Source organism: Ranitomeya imitator, chromosome 6, assembly GCF_032444005.1.
Source record: "Ranitomeya imitator isolate aRanImi1 chromosome 6, aRanImi1.pri, whole genome shotgun sequence".
Classification (NCBI taxonomy): Eukaryota; Metazoa; Chordata; class Amphibia; order Anura; family Dendrobatidae; genus Ranitomeya; species Ranitomeya imitator.
The window spans coordinates 213,133,993-213,157,950 of NC_091287.1; the positions used below are offsets into that span (position 1 = coordinate 213,133,993).

At 44.0% G+C, this 23,958-nt stretch overlaps 1 protein-coding gene across 2 annotated transcripts in view; it reads right to left on the reverse strand.

The window, feature by feature from the left end:
* COL15A1 (collagen type XV alpha 1 chain) overlaps positions 1–23,958 on the reverse strand; it is a 1,189,398-nt gene that overhangs the window by 763,429 nt on the left and 402,011 nt on the right. For both annotated transcript variants that reach the window (XM_069730463.1, XM_069730464.1), the window contains exons 6-7: positions 23,643–23,772; positions 18,577–18,677 (exon numbers count right to left, since the gene is read on the reverse strand). In XM_069730463.1, the coding sequence (XP_069586564.1) occupies positions 18,577–18,677; positions 23,643–23,772 (231 nt within the window). The remainder of the gene's footprint in view (positions 1–18,576; positions 18,678–23,642; positions 23,773–23,958) is intronic.

Here is a 23,958-nt window from a genome sequence, read left to right on the forward strand (position 1 = left end):
CGAAAGTCGCGTACCGCATGGCCGACCCCGCACAGGGGTCGGATCGGGTTTCATGAAACCCCGACTTAGCCAAAAGTCGGCGACTTTTGAAAATGTTCGACCCGTTTCGCTCAACCCTACAGATAAGCATTGGCTATTGTTAGGGTTGAGCGAAACGGGTCGAACATTTTCAAAAGTCGCCGACTTTTGGCTAAGTCGGGGTTTCATGAAACCCGATCCGACCCCTGTGCGGGGTCGGCCATGCGGTACGCGACTTTCGCGCCAAAGTCGCGTTTCAATGACGCGAAAAGCGCCATTTCTCAGCCAATGAAGGTAAACGCAGAGTGTGGGCAGCGTGATGACATAGGTCCTGGTCCCCACCATCTTAGAGAAGGGCATTGCAGTGATTGGCTTGCTGTCTGCGACGTCACAGGGGCTATAAAGAGGCGTTCCCGCCGACCGCCATCTTACTGCTGCTGATCTGAGCTTAGGGAGAGGTTGCTGCCGCTTTGTCAGAAGCAGGGATAGCGTTAGGCAGGGTCCATTAACCACAAAACCGCTTGTGCTGCAGCGATTTGCACTGTCCAACACCACCCTCGGTGTGCAGGGACAGTGGAAGTTTTTTTTTTTTTTTTTTTCCCCTCAGCGCTGTAGCTCATTGGGCTGCCCTAGAAGGCTCCCTGATAGCTGCATTGCTGTGTGTACGCCGCTGTGCAAACCAACTGCTTTTTTCAAAGCACAAATCCTCTTGTTCCTTCCTTTCTGCACAGCTATCTTTTTTGTTTGTCCACACTTTTTATTTCATTTGTGCATCAGTCCACTCCTTATTGCTGCCTGCCATACCTGGCTGAGATTACTGCAGGCAGGGAGATAGTAGCTGCCTGCCATACCTGGCTGAGATTACTGCAGGCAGGGAGATAGTAATTGTAGGACATTCCCTGTTTTTTTTTTTTTTTTTTTTTTGGTGGGAGATTAAGATTGGCAATTTGGCATTTCTGCTAGAGTGCCATCCCTGTGTGTGCCATCTCTCTCACATAGTGGGCCATAGAAAGCCTTTTCATTTTTCTGTATTTTTTTTTGTGGGGTGTATAAATTCTCCCTGATAAAAATACAGTGGGAGATTAATATTGGCCTTTGGGCTTGTGTGCCAGTCCTGAGTGTGCCATCTCTCTCACAAATAGTGGGCCATAGAAAGCCTATTTTATTTTTTTTTGGGTTTTATAAATTCTCCCTGAAAAAAAGGGAGATTAATATTGGCCTCTGGGCTTCTGTGCCAGTCCTGAGCGTGCCATCTGTGCCAGTCCTGAGCGTCCCATCTCTCTCACAAATAGTGGGCCATAGAAAGCCTATTTAATTTTTTTTTTGGTTTTATAAATTTTCCCTGAAAAAAGGGAGATTAATATTGGCCTCTGGGCTTGTGTGCCAGTTGTGAGCGTGCCATCTGTGCCAGTCCTGAGCGTGCCATCTCTCTCACAAATAGTGGGCCATAGAAAGCCTATTTAATTTTTTTTTTGGTTTTATAAATTTTCCCTGAAAAAAGGGAGATTAATATTGGCCTCTGGGCTTGTGTGCCAGTTGTGAGCGTGCCATCTGTGCCAGTCCTGAGCGTGCCATCTCTCTCACAAATAGTGGGCCATAGAAAGCCTATTTAAATATTTTTTTGGTTTTATAAATTCTCCCAGAAAAAAAGGGAGATTAATATTGGCCTCTGGGCTTCTGTGCCAGTTGTGAGCGTGCCATCTGTGCCAGTCCTGAGCGTGCCATCTCTCTCACAAATAGTGGGCCATAGAAAGCCTATTTAAATATTTTTTTGGTTTTATAAATTCTCCCAGAAAAAAAGGGAGATTAATATTGGCCTCTGGGCTTCTGTGCCAGTCCTGAGCGTGCCATCTGTGCCAGTCCTGAGCGTCCCATCTCTCTCACAAATAGTGGGCCATAGAAAGCCTATTTTATTTTTTTTTTGGGTTTCAGAAATTCTCCCTGGAAAAAAAAAGGGAGATTAATATTGCCCTTTGGGCTTGTGTGCCAGTACTAAGCGTTCCATCTCTCTCTCTCTCTCAGTCAGTGGGCCATAGAACGCATATTTTTGGTTTTATTTGTTTTCTAAATTCTCCCTGAAAAAATCATTTTATTTTATTTGGTTTCTAAATTCTTCCTGATAAAATCATATTTTTTTTATTATTTTTATTTCTAAAGTCTCCCTGAAAAAAAAAAAAAAAAAAAACAACCAAAAAAACAGTGGGAGATTAATATTGGCCTTTCTGCTTGTGTGCCAGTCTTGACTCCTGGGTGTGCCATCTCTCTCTCTCTCTCTCTCTCTCTCTCTCTCTCTCTCTCTCTCTCCAATTGTGGTCCATAGAAAGCCTATATTTTTTTTCCTTGATTTGGGTTCTAAAATCTACCAGAGAAAATAACTACATCAATCATTGGTAGAAAAATATTGGCCTCTGGGTTTGTGTGCCACTCCTGACTCCTGTGTGCGTCATCTCTCAGTCAGTGGGCCATAGAACGCCTATTTTTGGTTTTATTTGTTTTCTAAATTCTCCCTGAAAAAATTATTTTATTTTATTTGGTTTCTAAATTCTTCCTGATAAAATCATATTTTTTTTATTATTTTTTTTTCTAAAGTCTCCCTGAAAAAAAAAAAAAAAAACAGTGGGAGATTAATATTGGCCTTTCTGCTTGTGTGCCAGTCTTGACTCCTGGGTGCGTCATCTCTCAGTCAGTGGGCCATAGAACGCCTATTTTTGGTTTTATTTGTTTTATAAATTCTCCCTGAAAAAATCATTTTATTTTATTTGGTTTCTAAATTCTTCCTGATAAAATCATATTTTTTTTATTATTTTTTTTTCTAAAGTCTCCCTGAAAAAAAAAAAAAAAAAACAACCAAAAAAAACAGTGGGAGATTAATATTGGCCTTTCTGCTTGTGTGCCAGTCTTGACTCCTGGGTGCGTCATCTCTCAGTCAGTGGGCCATAGAACGCCTATTTTTGGTTTTATTTGTTTTCTAAATTCTCCCTGAAAAAATCATTTTATTTTATTTGGTTTCTAAATTCTTCCTGATAAAATCATATTTTTTTTATTATTTTTTTTTCTAAAGTCTCCCTGAAAAAAAAAAAAAAAAAAACAACCAAAAAAAACAGTGGGAGATTAATATTGGCCTTTCTGCTTGTGTGCCAGTCTTGACTCCTGGGTGCGTCATCTCTCAGTCAGTGGGCCATAGAACGCCTATTTTTGGTTTTATTTGTTTTATAAATTCTCCCTGAAAAAATCATTTTATTTTATTTGGTTTCTAAATTCTTCCTGATAAAATCATATTTTTTTTATTATTTTTTTTTCTAAAGTCTCCCTGAAAAAAAAAAAAAAAAAACAACCAAAAAAAACAGTGGGAGATTAATATTGGCCTTTCTGCTTGTGTGCCAGTCTTGACTCCTGGGTGCGTCATCTCTCAGTCAGTGGGCCATAGAACGCCTATTTTTGGTTTTATTTGTTTTCTAAATTCTCCCTGAAAAAATCATTTTATTTTATTTGGTTTCTAAATTCTTCCTGATAAAATCATATTTTTTTTATTATTTTTTTTTCTAAAGTCTCCCTGAAAAAAAAAAAAAAAAAAACAACCAAAAAAAACAGTGGGAGATTAATATTGGCCTTTCTGCTTGTGTGCCAGTCTTGACTCCTGGGTGCGTCATCTCTCAGTCAGTGGGCCATAGAACGCCTATTTTTGGTTTTATTTGTTTTCTAAATTCTCCCTGAAAAAATCATTTTATTTTATTTGGTTTCTAAATTCTTCCTGATAAAATCATATTTTTTTTATTATTTTTTTTTCTAAAGTCTCCCTGAAAAAAAAAAAAAAAAAAACAACCAAAAAAAACAGTGGGAGATTAATATTGGCCTTTCTGCTTGTGTGCCAGTCTTGACTCCTGGGTGTGCCATCTCTCTCTCTCTCTCTCTCCAATTGTGGTCCATAGAAAGCCTACATTTTTTTTCCTTGATTTGGGTTCCAAAATCTACCAGAGAAAATAACTCCATCAATCATTGGTAGAAAAATATTGGCCTCTGGGCTTGTGTGCCACTCCTGATTCCTGTGTGCGTCATCTCTCACTCAGTGGCCCATAGAAAGCATATAGTTTGTTACATTTGTTTTCTAAATTCTCCCTGCAAAAATCTATTTTTTTTTTTTTGGGGGGTTTCTAAAGTGTTCCTGAAAAAAATAAAAATAAAAAAAAAATAATAGTGTGACATTAATATTAACATTTGTGCTTCAGTGACAGTCCTGCGTGTGGGGCATCTCTCTAATTTGCAGCCACCAAAAAAAGAGTGTGTAACATTGGGCCTGATTTTCGCTGTGGTCTCACCAACCTGTAAAGGGGTAGCTAAATCATACAGAAGTTATAGCTCACCGTGTAAGTTGTGTGACTGCAACAAATAACGTTAGTTTGGTTACGTTTTTAAAACAATGAGGAAGTCTAGTGGAAGAGGTCGTGGCCGGGGGCGTTCATTGTCAGCTGGTAATGAGGGTAGTGGTAGTGGTGGAGCATCAGGTGGTCGTGGGGGAAAAAATATTGCACCTAAGTCTGGAGCTGTGGAGCCAGGTTCGTCGTCCGGCTACACAAGGCCTCGAACGCTCCCTTTTCTGGGATTAGGAAAACCGCTTTTAAAGCCGGAGCAGCAAGAGCAAGTTTTGGCTTATCTTGCTGACTCAGCCTCTAGCTCTTTTGCCTCATCTCGTGAAACTGGTAAAAGTAAAAGCAGCGCGTCGTTAGTGGATGTTCACGGTCAGGGACAAGTCACTTCCTTGTCCTCTTCAGCAAAAACAACAACAGAGAAGAATGCAGCAGGCGACACAACGGGTTACTCCATGGAGCTCTTTACACATACCGTCCCTGGCTTAGAAAGTGAAGCAGTTAACAGTCCATGCCCATTACAAATTGAATCTGACATGGAGTGCACTGACGCACAGCCACAGCCAGACTACTATGCTGGTCCTTTGACTCAGACCACAACATTGCCCTCGCAGGGTGCTGATCAAGAATCAGACCCTGATGAGACTATGTTGCCCCATCACGAACGCTATACCACCGAACGACACGGTGACACAGACGAAGTTGCGCAGGAGGTACAAGAAGAGTTATTAGATGACCCAGTTCTTGACCCCGATTGGCAGCCATTGGGGGAACAGGGTGCAGGCGGCAGCAGTTCTGAAGCAGAGGAGGAGGAGGGGCCGCAGCAGGCATCAACATCGCCACAGGTTCCATCTGCCGGGCCCGTATCTTGCCCAAAACGCGTGGCAAAGCCAAAACCTGGTGGAGGACAGCGTGGCCATCCGGTTAAAGCTCAGTCTGCAATGCCTGAAAAGGTATCCGATGCTAGAAAGAGTGCAGTCTGGCATTTTTTTAAACAACATCCAATTGATCAGCGCAAAGTCATCTGTCAAAAATGTTCTACTTCCTTAAGCAGAGGTCAGAATCTGAAAAGTCTCAATACTAGTTGCATGCATAGACATTTAACCACCATGCATTTGAAAGCTTGGACTAACTACCAAACGTCCCTTAAGGTTGTTGCACCCTCGGCCAATGAAGCTAGTCATCAACGCAACATCCCTTCCGGCAGTGTAGGACCACCATTTAGCGCACCACCTGCTGTATCTGTGCAGGTATCTTTGCCAGGCCAAAGCAGTCAGGGTCAGGGAATCACCAGTTTCGTAGTAGGAAACACTGCATCTAGGGCACCGGCGGCAACAATACCATCTCCCACCGTCTCTCAGTCTGCCATGTCCACCGGCACCCCCGCTAGTTCCACGATCTCCAGCTCTCCAGTCCAGCTCACCCTACATGAGACTATGGTTAGAAAAAGGAAATACTTAGCCTCGCATCCGCGTACACAGGGTTTGAACGCCCACATAGCTAGACTAATCTCGTTAGAGATGATGCCCTACCGGTTAGTTGAAAGCGAAGCTTTCAAAGACCTGATGGACTACGCTGTACCACGCTACGAGCTACCCAGTCGACACTTTTTTTCCAGAAAAGCCATCCCAGCCCTCCACCAGCATGTTAAAGAGCGCATCGTCCATGCACTCAGGCAATCTGTGAGCACAAAGGTGCACCTGACAACAGATGCATGGACCAGTAGGCATGGCCAGGGACGTTACGTGTCCATCACGGCACACTGGGTAAATGTGGTGGATTCAGGGTCCACAGGGGACAGCAAGTTTGGGACAGTTCTGCCTAGCCCACGGTCTAGTAAACAGTTGTCTGTAGCCGTTCGCACCCCCTCCTCCTCCTCCTCCTCGTCCTCCTGCAGAAGCAAGAGCTCGTCCACAGACCGCAGTCGCACAAACACTCCATCCGCACCTGCCACTGTTGCACACCAGGTCTCCCATTATGGGGCAGCTACTGGCATACGTCAGCAGGCTGTATTGGCTATGAAGTGTTTGGGCGACAATAGACACACCGCGGAAGTTCTGTCCGAGTTCTTGCAGCAAGAAACGCAGTCGTGGCTGGGCACTGTAGATCTTGAGGCAGGCAAGGTAGTGAGTGATAACGGAAGGAATTTCATGGCTGCCATCTCCCTTTCCCAACTGAAACACATTCCTTGCCTGGCTCACACCTTAAACCTGGTGGTGCAGTGCTTCCTGAAAAGTTATCCGGGGTTATCCGACCTGCTCCTCAAAGTGCGTGGACTTTGCGCACATATCCGCCGTTCGCCTGTACACTCCAGCCGTATGCAGACCTATCAGCGTTCTTTGAACCTTCCCCAGCATCGCCTAATCATAGACGTTGCAACAAGGTGGAACTCAACACTGCACATGCTTCAGAGACTGTGCGAACAGAGGCGGGCTGTTATGTTTTTGTGGGAGGATACACATACACGGGCAGGCAGTAGGATGGCAGACATGGAGTTGTCAGGTGTGCAGTGGTCGAAGATTCAAGACATGTGTCAAGTCCTTCAGTGTTTTGAGGAATGCACACGGCTGGTTAGTGCAGACAACGCCATAATAAGCATGAGCATCCCCCTAATGCGTCTGCTGATGCAAAGTTTGACGCACATAAAGGATCAGGCGTCTGCACCAGAGGAAGAGGAAAGCCTTGATGACAGTCAGCGATTGTCTGGTCAGGGCAGTGTACATGACGAGGTACCGGGCGAAGAGGAGGTGGAGGATGAGGAGGATGATGGGGATGAGTATATTTTTAATGAGGAAGCTTTCCCGGGGGCACGGGAAATTGGTGGCGTGGCAAGGCCGGGTTCTGGTTTTTTGAGGGACACAAGTGACGTAGATTTGCCTGCAACTGCCCCTCAACCAAGCACAACCGCAGATTTGACAACGGGAACTTTGGCCCACATGGCGGATTATGCCTTGCGTATCCTCAAAAGGGACACACGCATTACAAAAATGATGAACGATGACGATTACTGGTTGGCCTGCCTCCTTGATCCTCGCTATAAAGGCAAATTGCAAAATATTATGCCACATGAGAACTTGGAACTAATATTAGCAACAAAACAATCAACTCTTGTTGACCGTTTGCTTCTGGCATTCCCTGCACACAGCGCCCGTGATCGTTCTCACACGAGCTCCAGGGGCCAGCAGACCAGAGGTGTTAGAGGGGCAGAAATCAGAAGTGGCGTTGGACAGAGGGGTTTTCTGACCAGGTTGTGGAGTGATTTTTCTATGACCGCAGACAGGACAGGTACTGCAGCATCAATTCAAAGTGACAGGAGACAACATTTGTCCAGTATGGTTACAAACTATTTTTCATCCCTTATCGACGTTCTCCCTCAACCGTCATTCCCATTTGATTACTGGGCATCCAAATTAGACACCTGGCCAGAATTGGCAGAATATGCATTGCAGGAGCTTGCTTGCCCGGCAGCTAGTGTCCTATCAGAAAGAGTATTCAGTGCTGCAGGTTCAATACTAACAGAAAAAAGGACTCGTCTGGCTACCCAAAATGTAGATGATCTAACCTTCATTAAAATGAACCACAACTGGATTTCAAAATCTTTTGCCCCACCCTGCCCGGCTGACACCTAGCTTTCCTATGAAAAGGTCTTGCCTGTGGACTATTCTGAATGACTTTTCCAATCTCGTAATTTTCTTCACCTGATTGTCCAGCATACGACATGTTTCCACCTCACGAAATGGCCAAACTCCCCACACGGGGCCGTGCTATCGCCACTTTGCGCTTGGACCCTTGAGAGTGCTGTTTGTCTGAAGAGGTGGGTGTGGCCGCTTTTGGTCGACGGCACTGCCACTGGGTCCCTCATAGTACAATAAAGTGTCTCTGGCGGTGGTGGTGCGCACCCAACGTCAGACACACCGTTGTAATATGAGGGGCCCTGTGCCTGTACCGCCGGCCACAAGACAGTTCCCCCCCCCAGCTCAAACAGTGCTCTACCACTAGCAAAATTATCTCTCACAGCTTCACCAATGTGTAGTCTAGCCGCTGACATCCTTCAATGCCTGGCACTGACAATACCATTGTTTTGACATTTTTGTTATGTTAGGCCTTCGATGCCTGTCTGCGGTCACTCCTTCCACTAGACTTCCACTGACCAGACCACTGCTGCCCGTGTACCCCTGGAACCAATTTAAAAGTGCCTACAGCCAGCCCAAGTTTGTTATGTTAGGCCTTCGATGCCTGTCTGCGGTCCATTCTTTCAACTACTACTACACTGACCAGGTCACTGCTGCCCGTGTACCCCTGGAACCAATTTAAAATTGCCTACAGCCAGCCCAATTTTTTTATTTTAGGCCTTCGATGCCTGTCTGCGGTCCATTCTTTCAACTACTACTACACTGACCAGGTCACTGCTGCCCGTGTACCCCTGGAACCAATTTAAAATTGCCTACAGCCATGTGTTATTATTTTAGGCCTTCGATGCCTGTCTGCGGTCACTCCTTCCACTAGGCCTCCACTGACCACACCACTGCTGCCCGTGTACCCCTGGAACCAATTTAAAATTGCCTACAGCCAGCCCAATTTTTTTATTTTAGGCCTTCGATGCCTGTCTGCGGTCCATTCTTTCAACTACTACTACACTGACCAGGTCACTGCTGCCCGTGTACCCCTGGAACCAATTTAAAATTGCCTACAGCCATGTGTTATTATTTTAGGCCTTCGATGCCTGTCTGCGGTCACTCCTTCCACTAGGCCTCCACTGACCACACCACTGCTGCCCGTGTACCCCTGGAACCAATTTAAAATTGCCTACAGCCAGCCCAATTTTTTTATTTTAGGCCTTCGATGCCTGTCTGCGGTCCATTCTTTCAACTACTACTACACTGACCAGGTCACTGCTGCCCGTGTACCCCTGGAACCAATTTAAAATTGCCTACAGCCAGCCCAATTTTTTTATTTTAGGCCTTCGATGCCTGTCTGCGGTCCATTCTTTCAACTACTACTACACTGACCAGGTCACTGCTGCCCGTGTACCCCTGGAACCAATTTAAAATTGCCTACAGCCATGTGTTATTATTTTAGGCCTTCGATGCCTGTCTGCGGTCACTCCTTCCACTAGGCCTCCACTGACCACACCACTGCTGTCCGTGTACCCCTGGAACCAATTTAAAATTGCCTACAGCCATGTGTTATTATTTTAGGCCTTCGATGCCTGTCTGCGGTCACTCCTTCCACTAGGCCTCCACTGACCACACCACTGCTGTCCGTGTACCCCTGGAACCAATTTAAAATTGCCTACAGCCATGTGTTATTATTTTAGGCCTTCGATGCCTGTCTGCGGTCACTCCTTCCACTAGACTTCCACTGACCAGACCACTGCTGCCCGTGTACCCCTGGAACCAATTTAAAAGTGCCTACAGCCAGCCCAAGTTTGTTATGTTAGGCCTTCGATGCCTGTCTGCGGTCACTCCTTCCACTAGGCCTCCACTGACCACACCACTGCTGCCCGTGTACCCCTGGAACCAATTTAAAATTGCCTACAGCCAGCCCAATTTTTTTATTTTAGGCCTTCGATGCCTGTCTGCGGTCCATTCTTTCAACTACTACTACACTGACCAGGTCACTGCTGCCCGTGTACCCCTGGAACCAATTTAAAATTGCCTACAGCCAGCCCAATTTTTTTATTTTAGGCCTTCGATGCCTGTCTGCGGTCCATTCTTTCAACTACTACTACACTGACCAGGTCACTGCTGCCCGTGTACCCCTGGAACCAATTTAAAATTGCCTACAGCCATGTGTTATTATTTTAGGCCTTCGATGCCTGTCTGCGGTCACTCCTTCCACTAGGCCTCCACTGACCACACCACTGCTGTCCGTGTACCCCTGGAACCAATTTAAAATTGCCTACAGCCATGTGTTATTATTTTAGGCCTTCGATGCCTGTCTGCGGTCACTCCTTCCACTAGGCCTCCACTGACCACACCACTGCTGTCCGTGTACCCCTGGAACCAATTTAAAATTGCCTACAGCCATGTGTTATTATTTTAGGCCTTCGATGCCTGTCTGCGGTCCATTCTTTCAACTACTACTACACTGACCAGGGCACTGCTGGCCGTGTACCCCTGGAACCAACATCAGAAAATATAAAAATAAGTATTTTGCTTATAAAAAAGAAAATACTGGTGAGATATCAAATGCAGACATTTTAACATTAAAAACAAACACACAACTCTAATCTGGTACAGTACTAAAAATGGCCACCAGCTACAATTACTTTCTCCTGCAAGTAGTTAACTGAAAGTTTTTTTAAATTGAAAACACACATATGGCATCCACCGAGTGTTGTCCTGTCGCGTCTTCTTTATATTATTGCCGAGAAGATGCAAAATAATGAAAATAATAAAATCATTAATTACCAAAATAATAGAGAAAGTCAACACCACATTGCAAATAAACATTCATTCCAAATAAAGAAGCAGGGCGCGTCCGAGGGTGAGTATATACCTAATAAGAATATAATCACCCTCGGACGCGCAATGCTTATTTCCAACAGCCTTCCTTCCTAAGAATCAGCCCTTCCGTCGTGTAGAGAGACGTTGTGTTACACTCCAAGGTGTTCCCCAGGTTGCCTTTCCTGAGCTTCGATCTTCCGGCTCTCGTTTAGTAGTTCTTGGAAACTACTCTGCATTAGGCCTTCAAATTGGGTATGGGGTGTAGAGAGATGGTGTGTTCCACTCCAAGGTGTTCCCCAGGTTGCCTTTCCTGAGCTTCGATCTTCCGGCTCTCGTTTAGTAGTTGTTGGAAACTACGCTGCATTAGGCCTTCAAATTGGGTATGGGGTGTAGCGAGAGGGTGTGTTACACTCCAAGGTGTTCCCCAGGTTGCCTTTCCTGAGCTTCGATCTTCCGGCTCTCGTTTAGTAGTTCTTGGAAACTACACTGCATTAGGCCTTCAAATTGGGTATGGGGTGTAGAGAGAGGGTGTGTTACACTCCAAGGTGTTCCCCAGGTTGCCTTTCCTGAGCTTCGATCTTCCGGCTCTCGTTTAGTAGTTGTTGGAAACTACGCTGCATTAGGCCTTCAAATTGGGTATGGGGTGTAGCGAGAGGGTGTGTTACACTCCAAGGTGTTCCCCAGGTTGCCTTTCCTGAGCTTCGATCTTCCGGCTCTCGTTTAGTAGTTCTTGGAAACTACACTGCATTAGGCCTTCAAATTGGGTATGGGGTGTAGAGAGAGGGTGTGTTACACTCTAAGGTGTTCCCCAGGTTTCCTTGCCATTGCTTCGGTCTTCCGACTCTCGTTTAGTAGTTGTAGAAAAGTACACTGCATTAGGCCATACAAAATGGGTATGGGGTGGAGAGAGATGGTGTGTTACACTCCAAGGTGTTCCCCAGGTTGCCTTTCCTGAGCTTCTATCTTCAGGCTCTCATTAAATTGTGGTTAAATGGAACAACTGCATTTGGCGTACTAGTTGGTTTGGGGCCTACTATCGGTGTCTGCCACTCCTTGCTGTTCTCCTCCACTGAACAAAGCTGTGCCGCCTGTTTACTACGGTTGCCAATTTTGAACTGCATTTCGACTACTTACTGATTTGGCCCTACTCTCTGTGTCAGCCTCTCATTCCAGTTGTCCTCCACTGCAATGCCCCCTGGTTATTCCTGTGTTACCAATTTTGAACTGCATTTAGCCCACTTTCTTCTTTGGGCCTATATCTGTGTTTCCACTTCATCGTGCCCATTGCCCAGCCAGTGATAGATGAGTCTGCTGGTACATTGACCCATAACGCAACATTCCCCGTGCACGCTACACAACAACATTGTGACCCTGCTGAAAGTCAGGTTGCTCTTCCCGCATACCATACCACCTTACACGGGGACAAAGAGGAAGGTGCAGATGAAAGTGCAGGTTCCTTCATCAGGTGGGGGGAGGAATACTAGTTGGCGACGTCACTGGCACAGGGCCTCTCATAGTACGCAAAAGTGTTGCTGCCGGTGGGAGGCGCCCCCGCCGTGCAAACACACCGCTGTACTTTGAGGGGCCCTGTGCCAGTGCCAATGCCAACGAGTGGGCCCCCCCTGCTTGCTCAGGTTCACAGCACTTGCAAAGTTGAAATACTTACCTCTCCCTGCTCCACTGCCGTGACGTGGTCCAGATTTCCTGGGCCCACTAATTACTTGAACCAGCCCTACCCCCCACAACTTTAGCCAAATGACCCCCAATTTCAAATGCCTTCCAATTATTATAAGGTAAATTACGCTTGACAAGCTTCATTAAGAAGAATGGATGGTTTTGACATTAAAATGGCCACTCTAGGTGTTTTCCTGGCCCCCACTCACTGCCGACTATGCTGCCCCATTGACTTGCATTGGGTTTCGTGTTTCGGTCGATCCCGACTTTACGTCATAATCGGCCGATTTCACTCGACCCGACTTTGGACATAGTCGGGTTTCGCAAAACCCGGCTCGACTCTAAAAAGGTCAAGGTCGCTCAACTCTAGCTATTGTGATACATACGAGGATTTAACTCTGGGACTCGGTCACCTCAAATTGGCGAGATATTTAAATTACTTTTTACCTGTCCGATGGGCGGAGTTTTGTCTTCATTTCTCCATGTCGTCCATCCCTGTTGTTTGCAATATGTTAGTGAATTAGAGTACTTGTGCTCCATAGTTGGTGCGTGCGCAATGCAATCTTCGGTTGTGCACGCGCAGCATGCTTTGCCCAACTGCGGGCAAAGCTGAACATCATTACTACGCATGCGCCCGCGCACTATGTCCCTGAAGTATTTCGCTGTGTTGCGGCACAAAGTGCACGGGCGCATGGAAGTCCTCTTGTCTACTTTGTCATTTTGCTTTTGTATTTTTTGTTTGTTCTTGATTTCAATACATATTAATAAAAAATATCATTTTATTTAGCTAGAATCTTTTTGTATTTTTTGTTAGGCAGCTAATAAGGGCTATACAGCTGTTTACACAAAAAAAGATATTGATGATTCATCATCTGCAGCTTTTTACATAGTTACATAGTTACATAGTTATTAAGGGTGAAGGAAGACTTTAAGTCCATCTAGTTCAACCCATAGCCTAACCTAACTTGCCCTAACATGTTGATCCAGAGGAAGGCAAAAAAAACCCATGTGGCAAAGAGTAAGCTCCACCTTGGGGAAAAAAATTCCTTCCCGACTCCACATACGGCAATCAGACTAGTTCCCTGGATCAACGCCCTATCAAGGAATCTAGTGTATATACCCTGTAACATTATACTTTTCCAGAAATGTATCCAGTCCCCTCTTAAATTTAAGTAATGAATCACTCATTACAACATCATACGGCAGAGAGTTCCATAGTCTCACTGCTCTTACAGTAAAGAATCCGCGTCTGTTATTATGCTTAAACTTTTTTTCCTCCAAACATAGAGGATGCCCCCTTGTCCCTGTTTCAGGTCTATGATTAAAAAGATCATCAGAAAGGTCTTTGTACTGTCCCCTCATATAATTATACATTAACATAAGATCACCCCTTAGTCTTCGTTTTTCCAAACTAAATAGCCCCAAGTGTAGTAACCTATCTTGGTATTGCAGACCCCCCAGTCCTCTAATAACCTTGGTCACTCTTCTCTGCACCCGCTCCAGTTCAGCTATGTCTTTCTTATACACTGGAGACCAGAACTGTGCACAGTATTCTAAGTGTGGTCGAACAAGTGACTTGTATAGAGGTAAAATTATGTTCTCCTCATGAGCATCTATGCCTCTTTTAATGCATCCCATTATTTTATTTGCCTTTGTAGCAGCTGCCTGACACTGGCCACTGAATATGAGTTTGTCATCCACCCATACACCCAGGTCTTTTTCATTGACGGTTTTGCCCAGAGTTTTAGAATTAAGCACATAATTATACATCTTATTACTTCTACCCAAGTGCATGACCTAACATTTATCTCCATTAAAGCTCATTTGCCATTTATCAGCCCAAGCTTCTAGTTTACATAAATCATCCTGTAATATAAAATTGTCCTGCTCTGTATTGATTACCCTGCAGAGTTTAGTGTCATCTGCAAATATTTAAATTCTACTCTGAATGCCCCCTACAAGGTCATTAATAAATATGTTCAAAAGAAGAGGGCCCAATACTGACCCCTGTGGTACGCCACTGCTAACCGCTACCCAGTCCGAGTGTGTTCTATTAATAACCACCCTTTGTTTCCTATCCCTGAGCCAGCTCTCAACCCACTTACACATATTTTCCCCTATCCCCATTATTCTCATTTTATGTATCAACCTTTTGTGTGGCACCGTATCAAAAGCTTTTGAAAAGTCCATATACACTACATCTACTGGGTTCCTTTGGTCCAGTCCGGAACTTACCTCTTCATAGAAACTGATCAAATTAGTCTGACATGAACGGTCCCTAGTAAACCCGTGCTGATACTGGGTCATGAGGTTATTCCTCTTCAGATACTCCAGTATAGCATCCCTTAGAATGCCCTCCAGGATTTTACCCACAGTAGAGGTTAAGCTTACTGGCCTATAATTTCCGAGTTCAGTTTTTGTCCCCTTTTTGAATATTGGCACCACATTTGCTATACGCCAGTCCTGTGGTACAGACCATGTTATTATGGAGTCTTTAAAGATTAAAAATAATGGTCTATCAATGACTGTACTTAATTCCTGCAGTACTCGAGGGTGTATCCCATCCGGGCCCGGAGATTTGTCAATTTTAGTGATTTTTAGACGCCGTCGCACTTCCTGCTAGGTTAAGCAGGTGACACTTAATGGGGAATTTTTATCACTAGTCATTTTGTCTGCCATGGGATTTTCTTGTGTAAATACTGCATATTGGCTTTTTCCTCATCCTCATCCACCATTTCACCCAGACTATTTTTAAGGGGGCCAACACTATCATTTTTTAGTTTCTTACTATTTATGTAGTTAAAGAATATTTTGGGATTATTTTTACTCTCTCTGGCAATGAGTCTCTCTGTCTCAATCTTTGCTGCCTTGATTTGCTTTTTACAGAATTTATTTAATTTTCTGTATTTATTTAATGCCTCATCACTACCTACTTCCTTTAATTCTCTAAATGCTTTCTTTTTGTCACTTATTGCGCCCCTTACAGCTCTATTTAGCCATATTGGTTTCCTCCTATTCCTAGTATGTTTATTCCCATACGGTATATACTGTGCACAGGTCCCATCCAGGATGTTAATAAATGTCTCCCATTTTCTTTGTGTATTTTTGTGTCTCAGGATATCGTCCCATTTAATTGCACCAAGATCCTCTCTCATCCGTTGGAAATTTGCCCTCCTGAAGTTTAGTGTCCTTGTTTCCCCTCTATTACACATCTTTTTAAAGGATACTTGAAAACTTATTATTTTGTGATCGCTATTTCCCAAGTAACCCCCAACCCTTATATTTGCTATGCGGTCTGGCCTGTTGGTTAATATTAGGTCTAGCAGTGCCCCCCTTCTTGTTGGGTCCTGAACCAGTTGTGAAAGGTAATTGTCTCTCATAGTTGTCAACAACCGATTACCTTTGCTGGAACTGCAGGTTTCTGTTCCCCAATCTATTTCAGGGTAGTTGAAATCCCCCATAATAATGACTTCTCCTTGAGTCGCAGCTTCATCTATTTGCTTTACGAGGATATTCTCCATTGCCTCCATTATTTTTGGAGATTTATAACAAACCCCTATCAGTAATTTACTATTTTTTCCCACTCCCCTTATCTCCACCCACAGGGATTCTACATTCTCATTAAATTCACCTATATTATCATGCCAGATGGGTTTTAAGGACAATTTTACATATAGACACACCCCACCCCCTCGCTTATCTGTACGGTCATTTCTGAACAGACTATAGCCCTGCAAGTTAACAGCCCAGTCATGGCTCTCATCCAGCCACGTTTCAGATATCCCCACCATGTCATAATTATGCTCCAACAACATTAGTTCTAATTCGTCCATTTTGTTGGCGAGGCTTCTGGCATTAGTATACATGCACTTGATGTTCCTCTCTGTACCTCTACTCTTTCTTAAATTATTAACTGTTCTAACCCCACCCCCCATGCCACCGCCACCCCCAACTTCCTTATTTGTGCCCAGGTCTCTGTCTGCACTATCTTCCCCTCCTATAAATTGAATACCCTCCCCCCCAATCCCTAGTTTAAACAATCCTCCAACCTTCTAGCCATTTTCTCCCCCAGCACAGCTGCACCTTCCCCATTGAGGTGCAGTCCATCCCTAGCGTAGAGCCTGTAGCCAACTGAGAATTCGGCCCAGTTCTGCAAGAACCCAAACCCCTCCTTCCTACACCAATTCTTGAGCCACTTATTAACCTCCCTAATCTCCCGTTGCCTCTCTGGCGTGGCATGTGGTACAGGCAGTATTTCGGAGAATACCACGTTGGAGGTCCTTGCTTTCAGCTTGCAGCCTAATTCCCTGAAATCATCTTTAAGGACCTTCCACCTACCTCTAACTTTGTCATTTGTGCCTATGTGCACCATGACTGCTGGGTCCTCACCAGCCCCTCCCTGTAATCTGTCCACCCGATCAGCAATGTGTCGGACTCGAGCGCCAGGTAGGCAGCACACCGTTCGACGATCCCTGTCTTTGTGACAGATTGCCCTATCTGTTGCCCTAATAATTGAGTCCCCCACTACCAGCACCTGTCTGGCCTGCCCTGCTGTCCTATTTCCCTCCTTACTGGAGCAGTCACTCCCCCGGCTTTCAGAGGACATGCCTGGCTGCAGCAGTGCTACCCCTGTACTGGCAACCCCCTCATCTGCCAACTTAAACTTATTGGGGTGTTCCAGATCAGGACTAGCCTCCCTGGCACTCTTCCCTCTACCCCGCTTCCTAACTGTCACCCAGCTTGCTACTTCACCGTCCTGCAGCTCCATCCTACCATCCCCCTCCCTCATCTGTCCCATTGAGCGTCTGCTCCGTGAGCAGAAGACTCCTCTCCATATTGTCTATGGATCTCAGTGTTGCCAGCTGCACATTTAGAGTCAGAATCTGGGTTTCCAAATGCACAACGTGCTCACATCTCGCACAGCAGTATGCACCCTCGATCGGCTGCTCAAGGACTGCATACATGTGGCAAGATGTGCACTGGATGGCATTAACAAGAGTGGAGCACATTTCCTAATGGGGATTGCACCAGACAGAACAGTTAATGTTGCTACATTTTGTTACAAACATACAATCCCACCCTGTAGTAATTTTATGTACGGCAGCTATTGTGGAGCAAATTTTGATGGTTTTTTTTAAGAACATGAGACTTTTTTGTGCTAAAAGATCAGAAAACAAAAATAAAGGCCCCAATTTACTTGCCTTTTTAAGTTACTTTTTTTGTCTTGTGGTCTAAATTGCCATTTTTCGTGCCAAATTCTTCAAAATCGTGCATGCAATTCATGAATTTTGCACAAAGTAAAACAAAAACTTTAATCATGTGTTTAACATTTTTTGCATTAAAAGTCGAAAGGTTCACAAAATGTTGCAAAAGTAGCCCAAAAAATGTTGGCGCAAATAAAATCACTCCAGGGGCACTGAGGTACATTTGGGAAAAAATGTTGCCACTCTTTGAAAAGTCACAAATAATGAATCCGGTGAAAGCATCCAAATGCCTAAATCTCTCTCATAATGGCGAGATAAAAAAAACAGACAAACACATAGAAAAATTACTTTAAAAAAGGCACCAATAAAAAGAAGGATTTGGTGCAAACAAAAAACAGGTCCAAAACACACAACTAGAAACAAAGGTAAAAAAGCACTGATGAATTGGACCCGCAGACTATTTTTAATTTTGCACAAAATTCATGAAACACATGCATTTTGAAAAATTTGATGAAAAAATGTCAACAAATACTTCAAGACGAAAAAAGAAAAGTGACTCAAATGATGAATTGGGCCTTACTTGTGTGATATGAAAATAAATGGTCCGCTACTTTTGAGAGACCATTTCTTTAGATATGATGTATGTCTTAACATCAGGAAAGTTTAGATTTTTAACACTGATTGGGTTCACACATTTGTTGCATAAGTATCTGAGACTGTCCCCTACATCTGAAATGGGGATTTGCATAAACTTTGCACATGCAACCTAAACAAACCTCATTCCAATGTACTTTGTGGACTTTCAGGCTCCAAGGTATGTCATGTGTGACCACACTATTACAGTTAGATTGTTACAGCATAATTTACCTGGCCTTTTCCACTTCCAATGCCAGTGTCAGGTGTTATGGTCAAAAGCTCGAAAGGTTCTATTGTTGCAGTTTCAATCCCATTTTCTTTGTTCTTGAATTCTAAAAAAAAATTAAGTAATGTAATGTCATGTCCCACAACTTGGAAATCATACAGCATTGTATAGTATTGTATTGTTGCGTTGCTATGCAATAAGGTTTGTCTTCTCTCCTTATCTGCATCCTTAGCTCTGATGTCAGTAACCCCTCTCTTCTTCCTCATTGTTAACTACTGCAGTTGTTACTTCTAATGCTACTGTAATCGTTCATAACTACAAGAATTCAACTTGAAAATAAACCTTCTGAATTCCTCATATGTGTCTCCTGCAGTCGAGTCAAGCTATCTGATGAAATCTCTCTGTGTGAGTAAAGGTACATACAGACAGCCAAAGAAACGGTGTCTTAAGCACCTGACACTCACAGCCTAGTTATGGAGTCACAATATGTAATTTCTTAAATAACAGAGTCCCCATTAGTTTGTGTAGTGGGAGATGAAGCAATCATAGCACAGTATTTGAGGTGACATTAATGAAATTATGAAGAATACACATTTAAGTAATAAAAGTAATAAACACTACAGTTAAGGAAATAATATATATATACATATATACAGTATATATATATATATATACTGTGTGTGTGTGTGTGTATATATATATATATATATATATATATAATATTACCGTGTTTCCATCTAAATAGATGTACTTAATGATATTTTACTTAACCCCTTCATGACCCAGCCTATTTTGACCTTAATGACCTGGCCGTTTTTTGCAATTCTGACCAGTGTCCCTTTATGAGGTAATAACTCAGGAACGCTTCAATGAATCCTAGCGGTTCTGAGACTGTTTTTTCGTGACATATTGGGCTTCATGTTAGTGGTAAATTTAGGTCAATAATTTTTGTGTTTATTTGTTAAAAAAATGGAAATTTGGCAAAAATTTTATTCTGTTAAATGAGAGAGTTATGTGACACAAAATAGTTAAGAAATAACATTACCCACATGTCTACTTTACATCAGCGCAATTTTGGAAACAAAATTTTTTTGCTAGGAAGTTATAAGGGTTAAAAGTTGACCAGCGATTTCTCATTTTTACAGCAAAATTTACAAAGCCATTTTTTTTTAGGGACCACCTCACATTTGAAGTCAGTTTGAGGGGTCTATATGGCTGAAAATACCCAAAAGTGACACCATTCTAAAAACTGTACCCCTCAAGATGCTCAAAACCACATTCAAGAAGTTTATTAACCCTTCAGGTGCTTCACAGCAGCAGAAGCAATATGGAAGGAAAAAATGAACATTTAACTTTTTAGTCACAAAAATGAGGTTTTAGCAACAATTTTTTTATTTTCCCAAGGGTAAAAAGAGAAACTGGACACCAAAAGTTATTTTACAATTTGTCCTGAGTACGACGATACCCCATATGTGGGGAGGAACTACTGTTTGGGCGCACGACGGCTCGGAAGTGAAAGAGCGCCATTTGACTTTTTCAATGAAAAATTGGCTCCAATCTTTAGCGGACACCATGTCACGTTTGGAGAGCCACTGTGTGCCTAAACATTGGACCTCCCCCACAAGTGACCCCATTTTGGAAACTAGACCCCCCAAGGAACTTATCTAGATACATAGTGAGCACTTTGATCCCCCAGGTGCTTCACAAATTGATCCATAAAAATGAAAAAGTACTTTTTTTTCACAAAAAATTTCTTTTCGCCTCAATTTGTTCATTTCCACATGGGCAACAGGATAAAATGGATCCTAAAATGTGTTGGGAAATTTCTTCTGAGTACACCGATACCTCATATGTGGTCACAAACCACTGTTTGTGCACAAGGCAAGGCTTGGAAGGGAAGGAGCGCCATTTGAATTTTGAATGAAAAATTAGCTCCAATCGTTAGCAGACACCATGTCGCGTTTGGAGAGCCCCTGTATGCCTAAACATTGGAGCTCCCCCACATGTGACCCCATTTTGGAAACTAGACCCCCCAAGGAACTTATCTAGATGCATAGTGAGCACTTTGAACCCCCAGGTGCTTCACAAATTGATCTGTAAAAATGAAAAAGTACTTTTTTTCACAAAAAATTTCTTTTAGCCTCAATTTGTTCATTTCCACATGGGCAACAGGATAAAATGGATCCTAAAATGTGTTGGGAAATTTCTCCTGAGTACACCGATACCTCATATGTGGTCACAAACCACTGTTTGTGCACAAGGCAAGGCTCAGAAGGGAAGGAGCGCCATTTGACTTTTGAATGAAAAATTACCTCCAATCGTTAGCAGACACCATGTCACGTTTGAAGAGCCCCTGTATGCCTAAACATTGGAGCTCCCCCACATGTGACCCCATTTTGGAAACTATACCTTCCATGGAACTAACCTAGATGTGCGGTGACCACTTTAAACCCCCAGGTGCTTCACAGAAGTTTATAACGCAGAGCCCTGAAAATAAAAAATCATTTTTCTTTCCTCTAAAATTATTTTTTAGCCCGCAATTTTTTATTTTCACAAGAGTAACAGGAGAAATTGGACCCCAAAAGTTGTTGTCCAGTTTGTCCTGAGTACGCTGATACCCCATATGTGGGGGGAACCACTGTTTGGGCACACGTCGGGGCTCAGAAGGGAAGTAGTGACGTTTTGGAATGCAGACTTTGATGGAATGGTCTGCGGGCATCATGTTACGTTTGCAGAGCCACTGATGTGCCTAAACAGTAGAAACCCCCCACAAGTGACCCCATTTTGAAAACTAGACCCCCCAAGGAACTTATCTAGATATGTGGTGAGCACTTTAAACCCCCAAGTGCTTTACAGAAGCTTACAACGCAGAGCCGTGAAAATTAAAAAAAATTATTCTTTCCTCAAAATGATGTTTTAGCAAGCAGTTTTTTTATTTTCACAAGGGTAGCAGGAGAAATTGCACCCCAATAGTTGTTGCCCAGTTTGTCCCGAGTATGCTGGTACCCCATATGTGGGGGTTTGGCGCACTTCGGGGCTCAGAAGGGAGGGAGCACCATTTGACTTTTTGAATGCAAGATTGGCTGGAATCAATGGTGGCGCCATGTTGCGTTTGGAGACACCTGATGTGCCTAAACAGTGGAAACCCCTTAATTCTAACTCCAATACTAACCCCAACACACCCCTAACCCTAATCTCAACTCTAGCCATAACCCTAATCACAACCCTAACCCCAACACACCCCTAACCCTAATCCCAACCCTAACCATAATCCTAACCCTAATCCAAACCCTAACCCCAACACACCCCTAACCACAACCCTAACCCCAACACACCCCTAACCATAACCCTAACCACAAGCCTAATCTTAACCCTATTTCCAACCCTAGCCCTAATTCCAACCCTAACTCTAATTCCAATCCTAACCCTAAGGCTATGTGCCCACGTTGCGGATTCGTGTGAGATTTTTCAGCATCATTTTTGAAAAATCCGCGGGTAAAAGGCACTGCGTTTTACCTGCGGATTTACCGTGGATTTCCAGTGTTTTTTGTGCGGATTTCACCTGCGGATTCCTATTGAGGAACAGGTGTAAAACGCTGCGGAATCCGCACAAAGATTTGACATGCTGCGGAAAATACAACACAGCGTTCCCGCATGGTATTTTCAGCACCATGGGCACAGCGGATTTGGTTTTCCATAGGATTACATGGAACTGTAAAGCTGATGGAAAACTGCTACGAATCCGCAGCGGCCAATCCACTGCGGATCTGCAGCCAAATCTGCTGCGGATCCGCAGCCAAATCCGCACCGTGTGCACATAGCCTAATTCTAAGGGTATGTGCACACGATGTGGAAAACGCTGCGGATGCACAGTGTTTCTGCCGCTGCGGGTCCGCAGCAGTTTCCCATGAGTTTACAAAAAAAGCTGCGCACGTGCTGCGGAAAAAACTGCGCAGAAACGCAGTGGTTTACATTCCGCACATTTCACTTCTTTCTGCGGATTCCGCAGCGGTTTTACAACTGCTCCAATTGAAAACCGCAGTGAAATCACCAAACAAACGGCGGTAAATCCGCAGCGGTTTGGCACTGCGGATTTATAGAAACCGCTGTGGAAAAATCCGCAGAGGACCAAAATGTGTGCACATTCCCTAACCCTAACCCTAACCCTAGTTCTAACTGTAGTGGAAAAAAAAATTCTTTATTTTATTATTGTTAATAAAGTGGTGATAAAGTGGGGGTTCATTTACTTTTTTTTTATTTTGATCACTGTGATAAAACCTATCACAGTGATCAAAATGTACATGGAACGAATCTGCCGGCCGGCATTTTGGAAGATGGCGGCACCCATGGAGAAGACGGACGGAAACCGGGAGCCTCGGTAAGTATAAGGGGGGGATCGAGGCATGGGGGGGGGGCGTCGGAGCACGGGGGGGTGGCAGAGGAGCACGGGGGGAGCGGACAAGAGGAAGGGGGAGCGGAGCACAGGACGGAGGGGAGCGGACCACAGATCGGTGGACTGGGGGGGAGATCGGTGGTGGTGAGGGGGTGGCACATCAGTGTTTCCAGCCATGGCCGATGATATTGCAGCATCGGCCATGGCTGGATTGCAATATTTCACCAGTTTTTTAGGTGAAATATTACAAATCGCTCTGATTGGCAGTTTCACTTTCAATAGCCAATCAGAGCGATCGTAGCCATGGGGGGGTGAAGCCACCCAACCACACCCCCCCCCCCGGGCTAAAGTACCACTCCCCCTGTCCCTGCAGATCGGGTGAAATTGGAGTTAACCCTTTCACCCGATCTGCAGGGACGCGATCTTTCCATGACGCCACATAGGCGTCACAGGTCGGATTGGCACCGACTTTCATGACGCCTACGTGGGTCGGGAAGGGGTTTAAATAGGAGAAAATATAGCATTTAACAAACATTGTTTGCACCCCATTAATGAATTCAGAAAAATCCAACGGCTCAAAAAAAGAAAAGATTAGAATAATTTGAGAGTGATGACTTGGCTTTAGGATGTTATAAAAATTTAAAAAATAGATGATAGGTGATCAGCTGGTGTTTGTACCTTGCTTCTTTTCTATATTACTTCCATGACTCGTCTGTTCTAACAGCTGAGCAGCGCCAGAGTATTCCATTTCTTCAACGTTGCTTGAGACTGTAGGAGGTGCCTTCACTGCTCCATTTATTGCTTTTGGCTGAAAGAGAATAATTAGTTATGGATCTTTTCCTCACAAACAATGTCCTAAAGCAATGGGAAACAGTTTACAGATATTTCATATAATTTGGCAAAGGTTATCAGGCTTAATATTTAAAAGATTAATTGTCTTATTAAAATATGCAGTATTGTACAGTATAGCAGCTTGAAGGGCTAGCTAGAATTT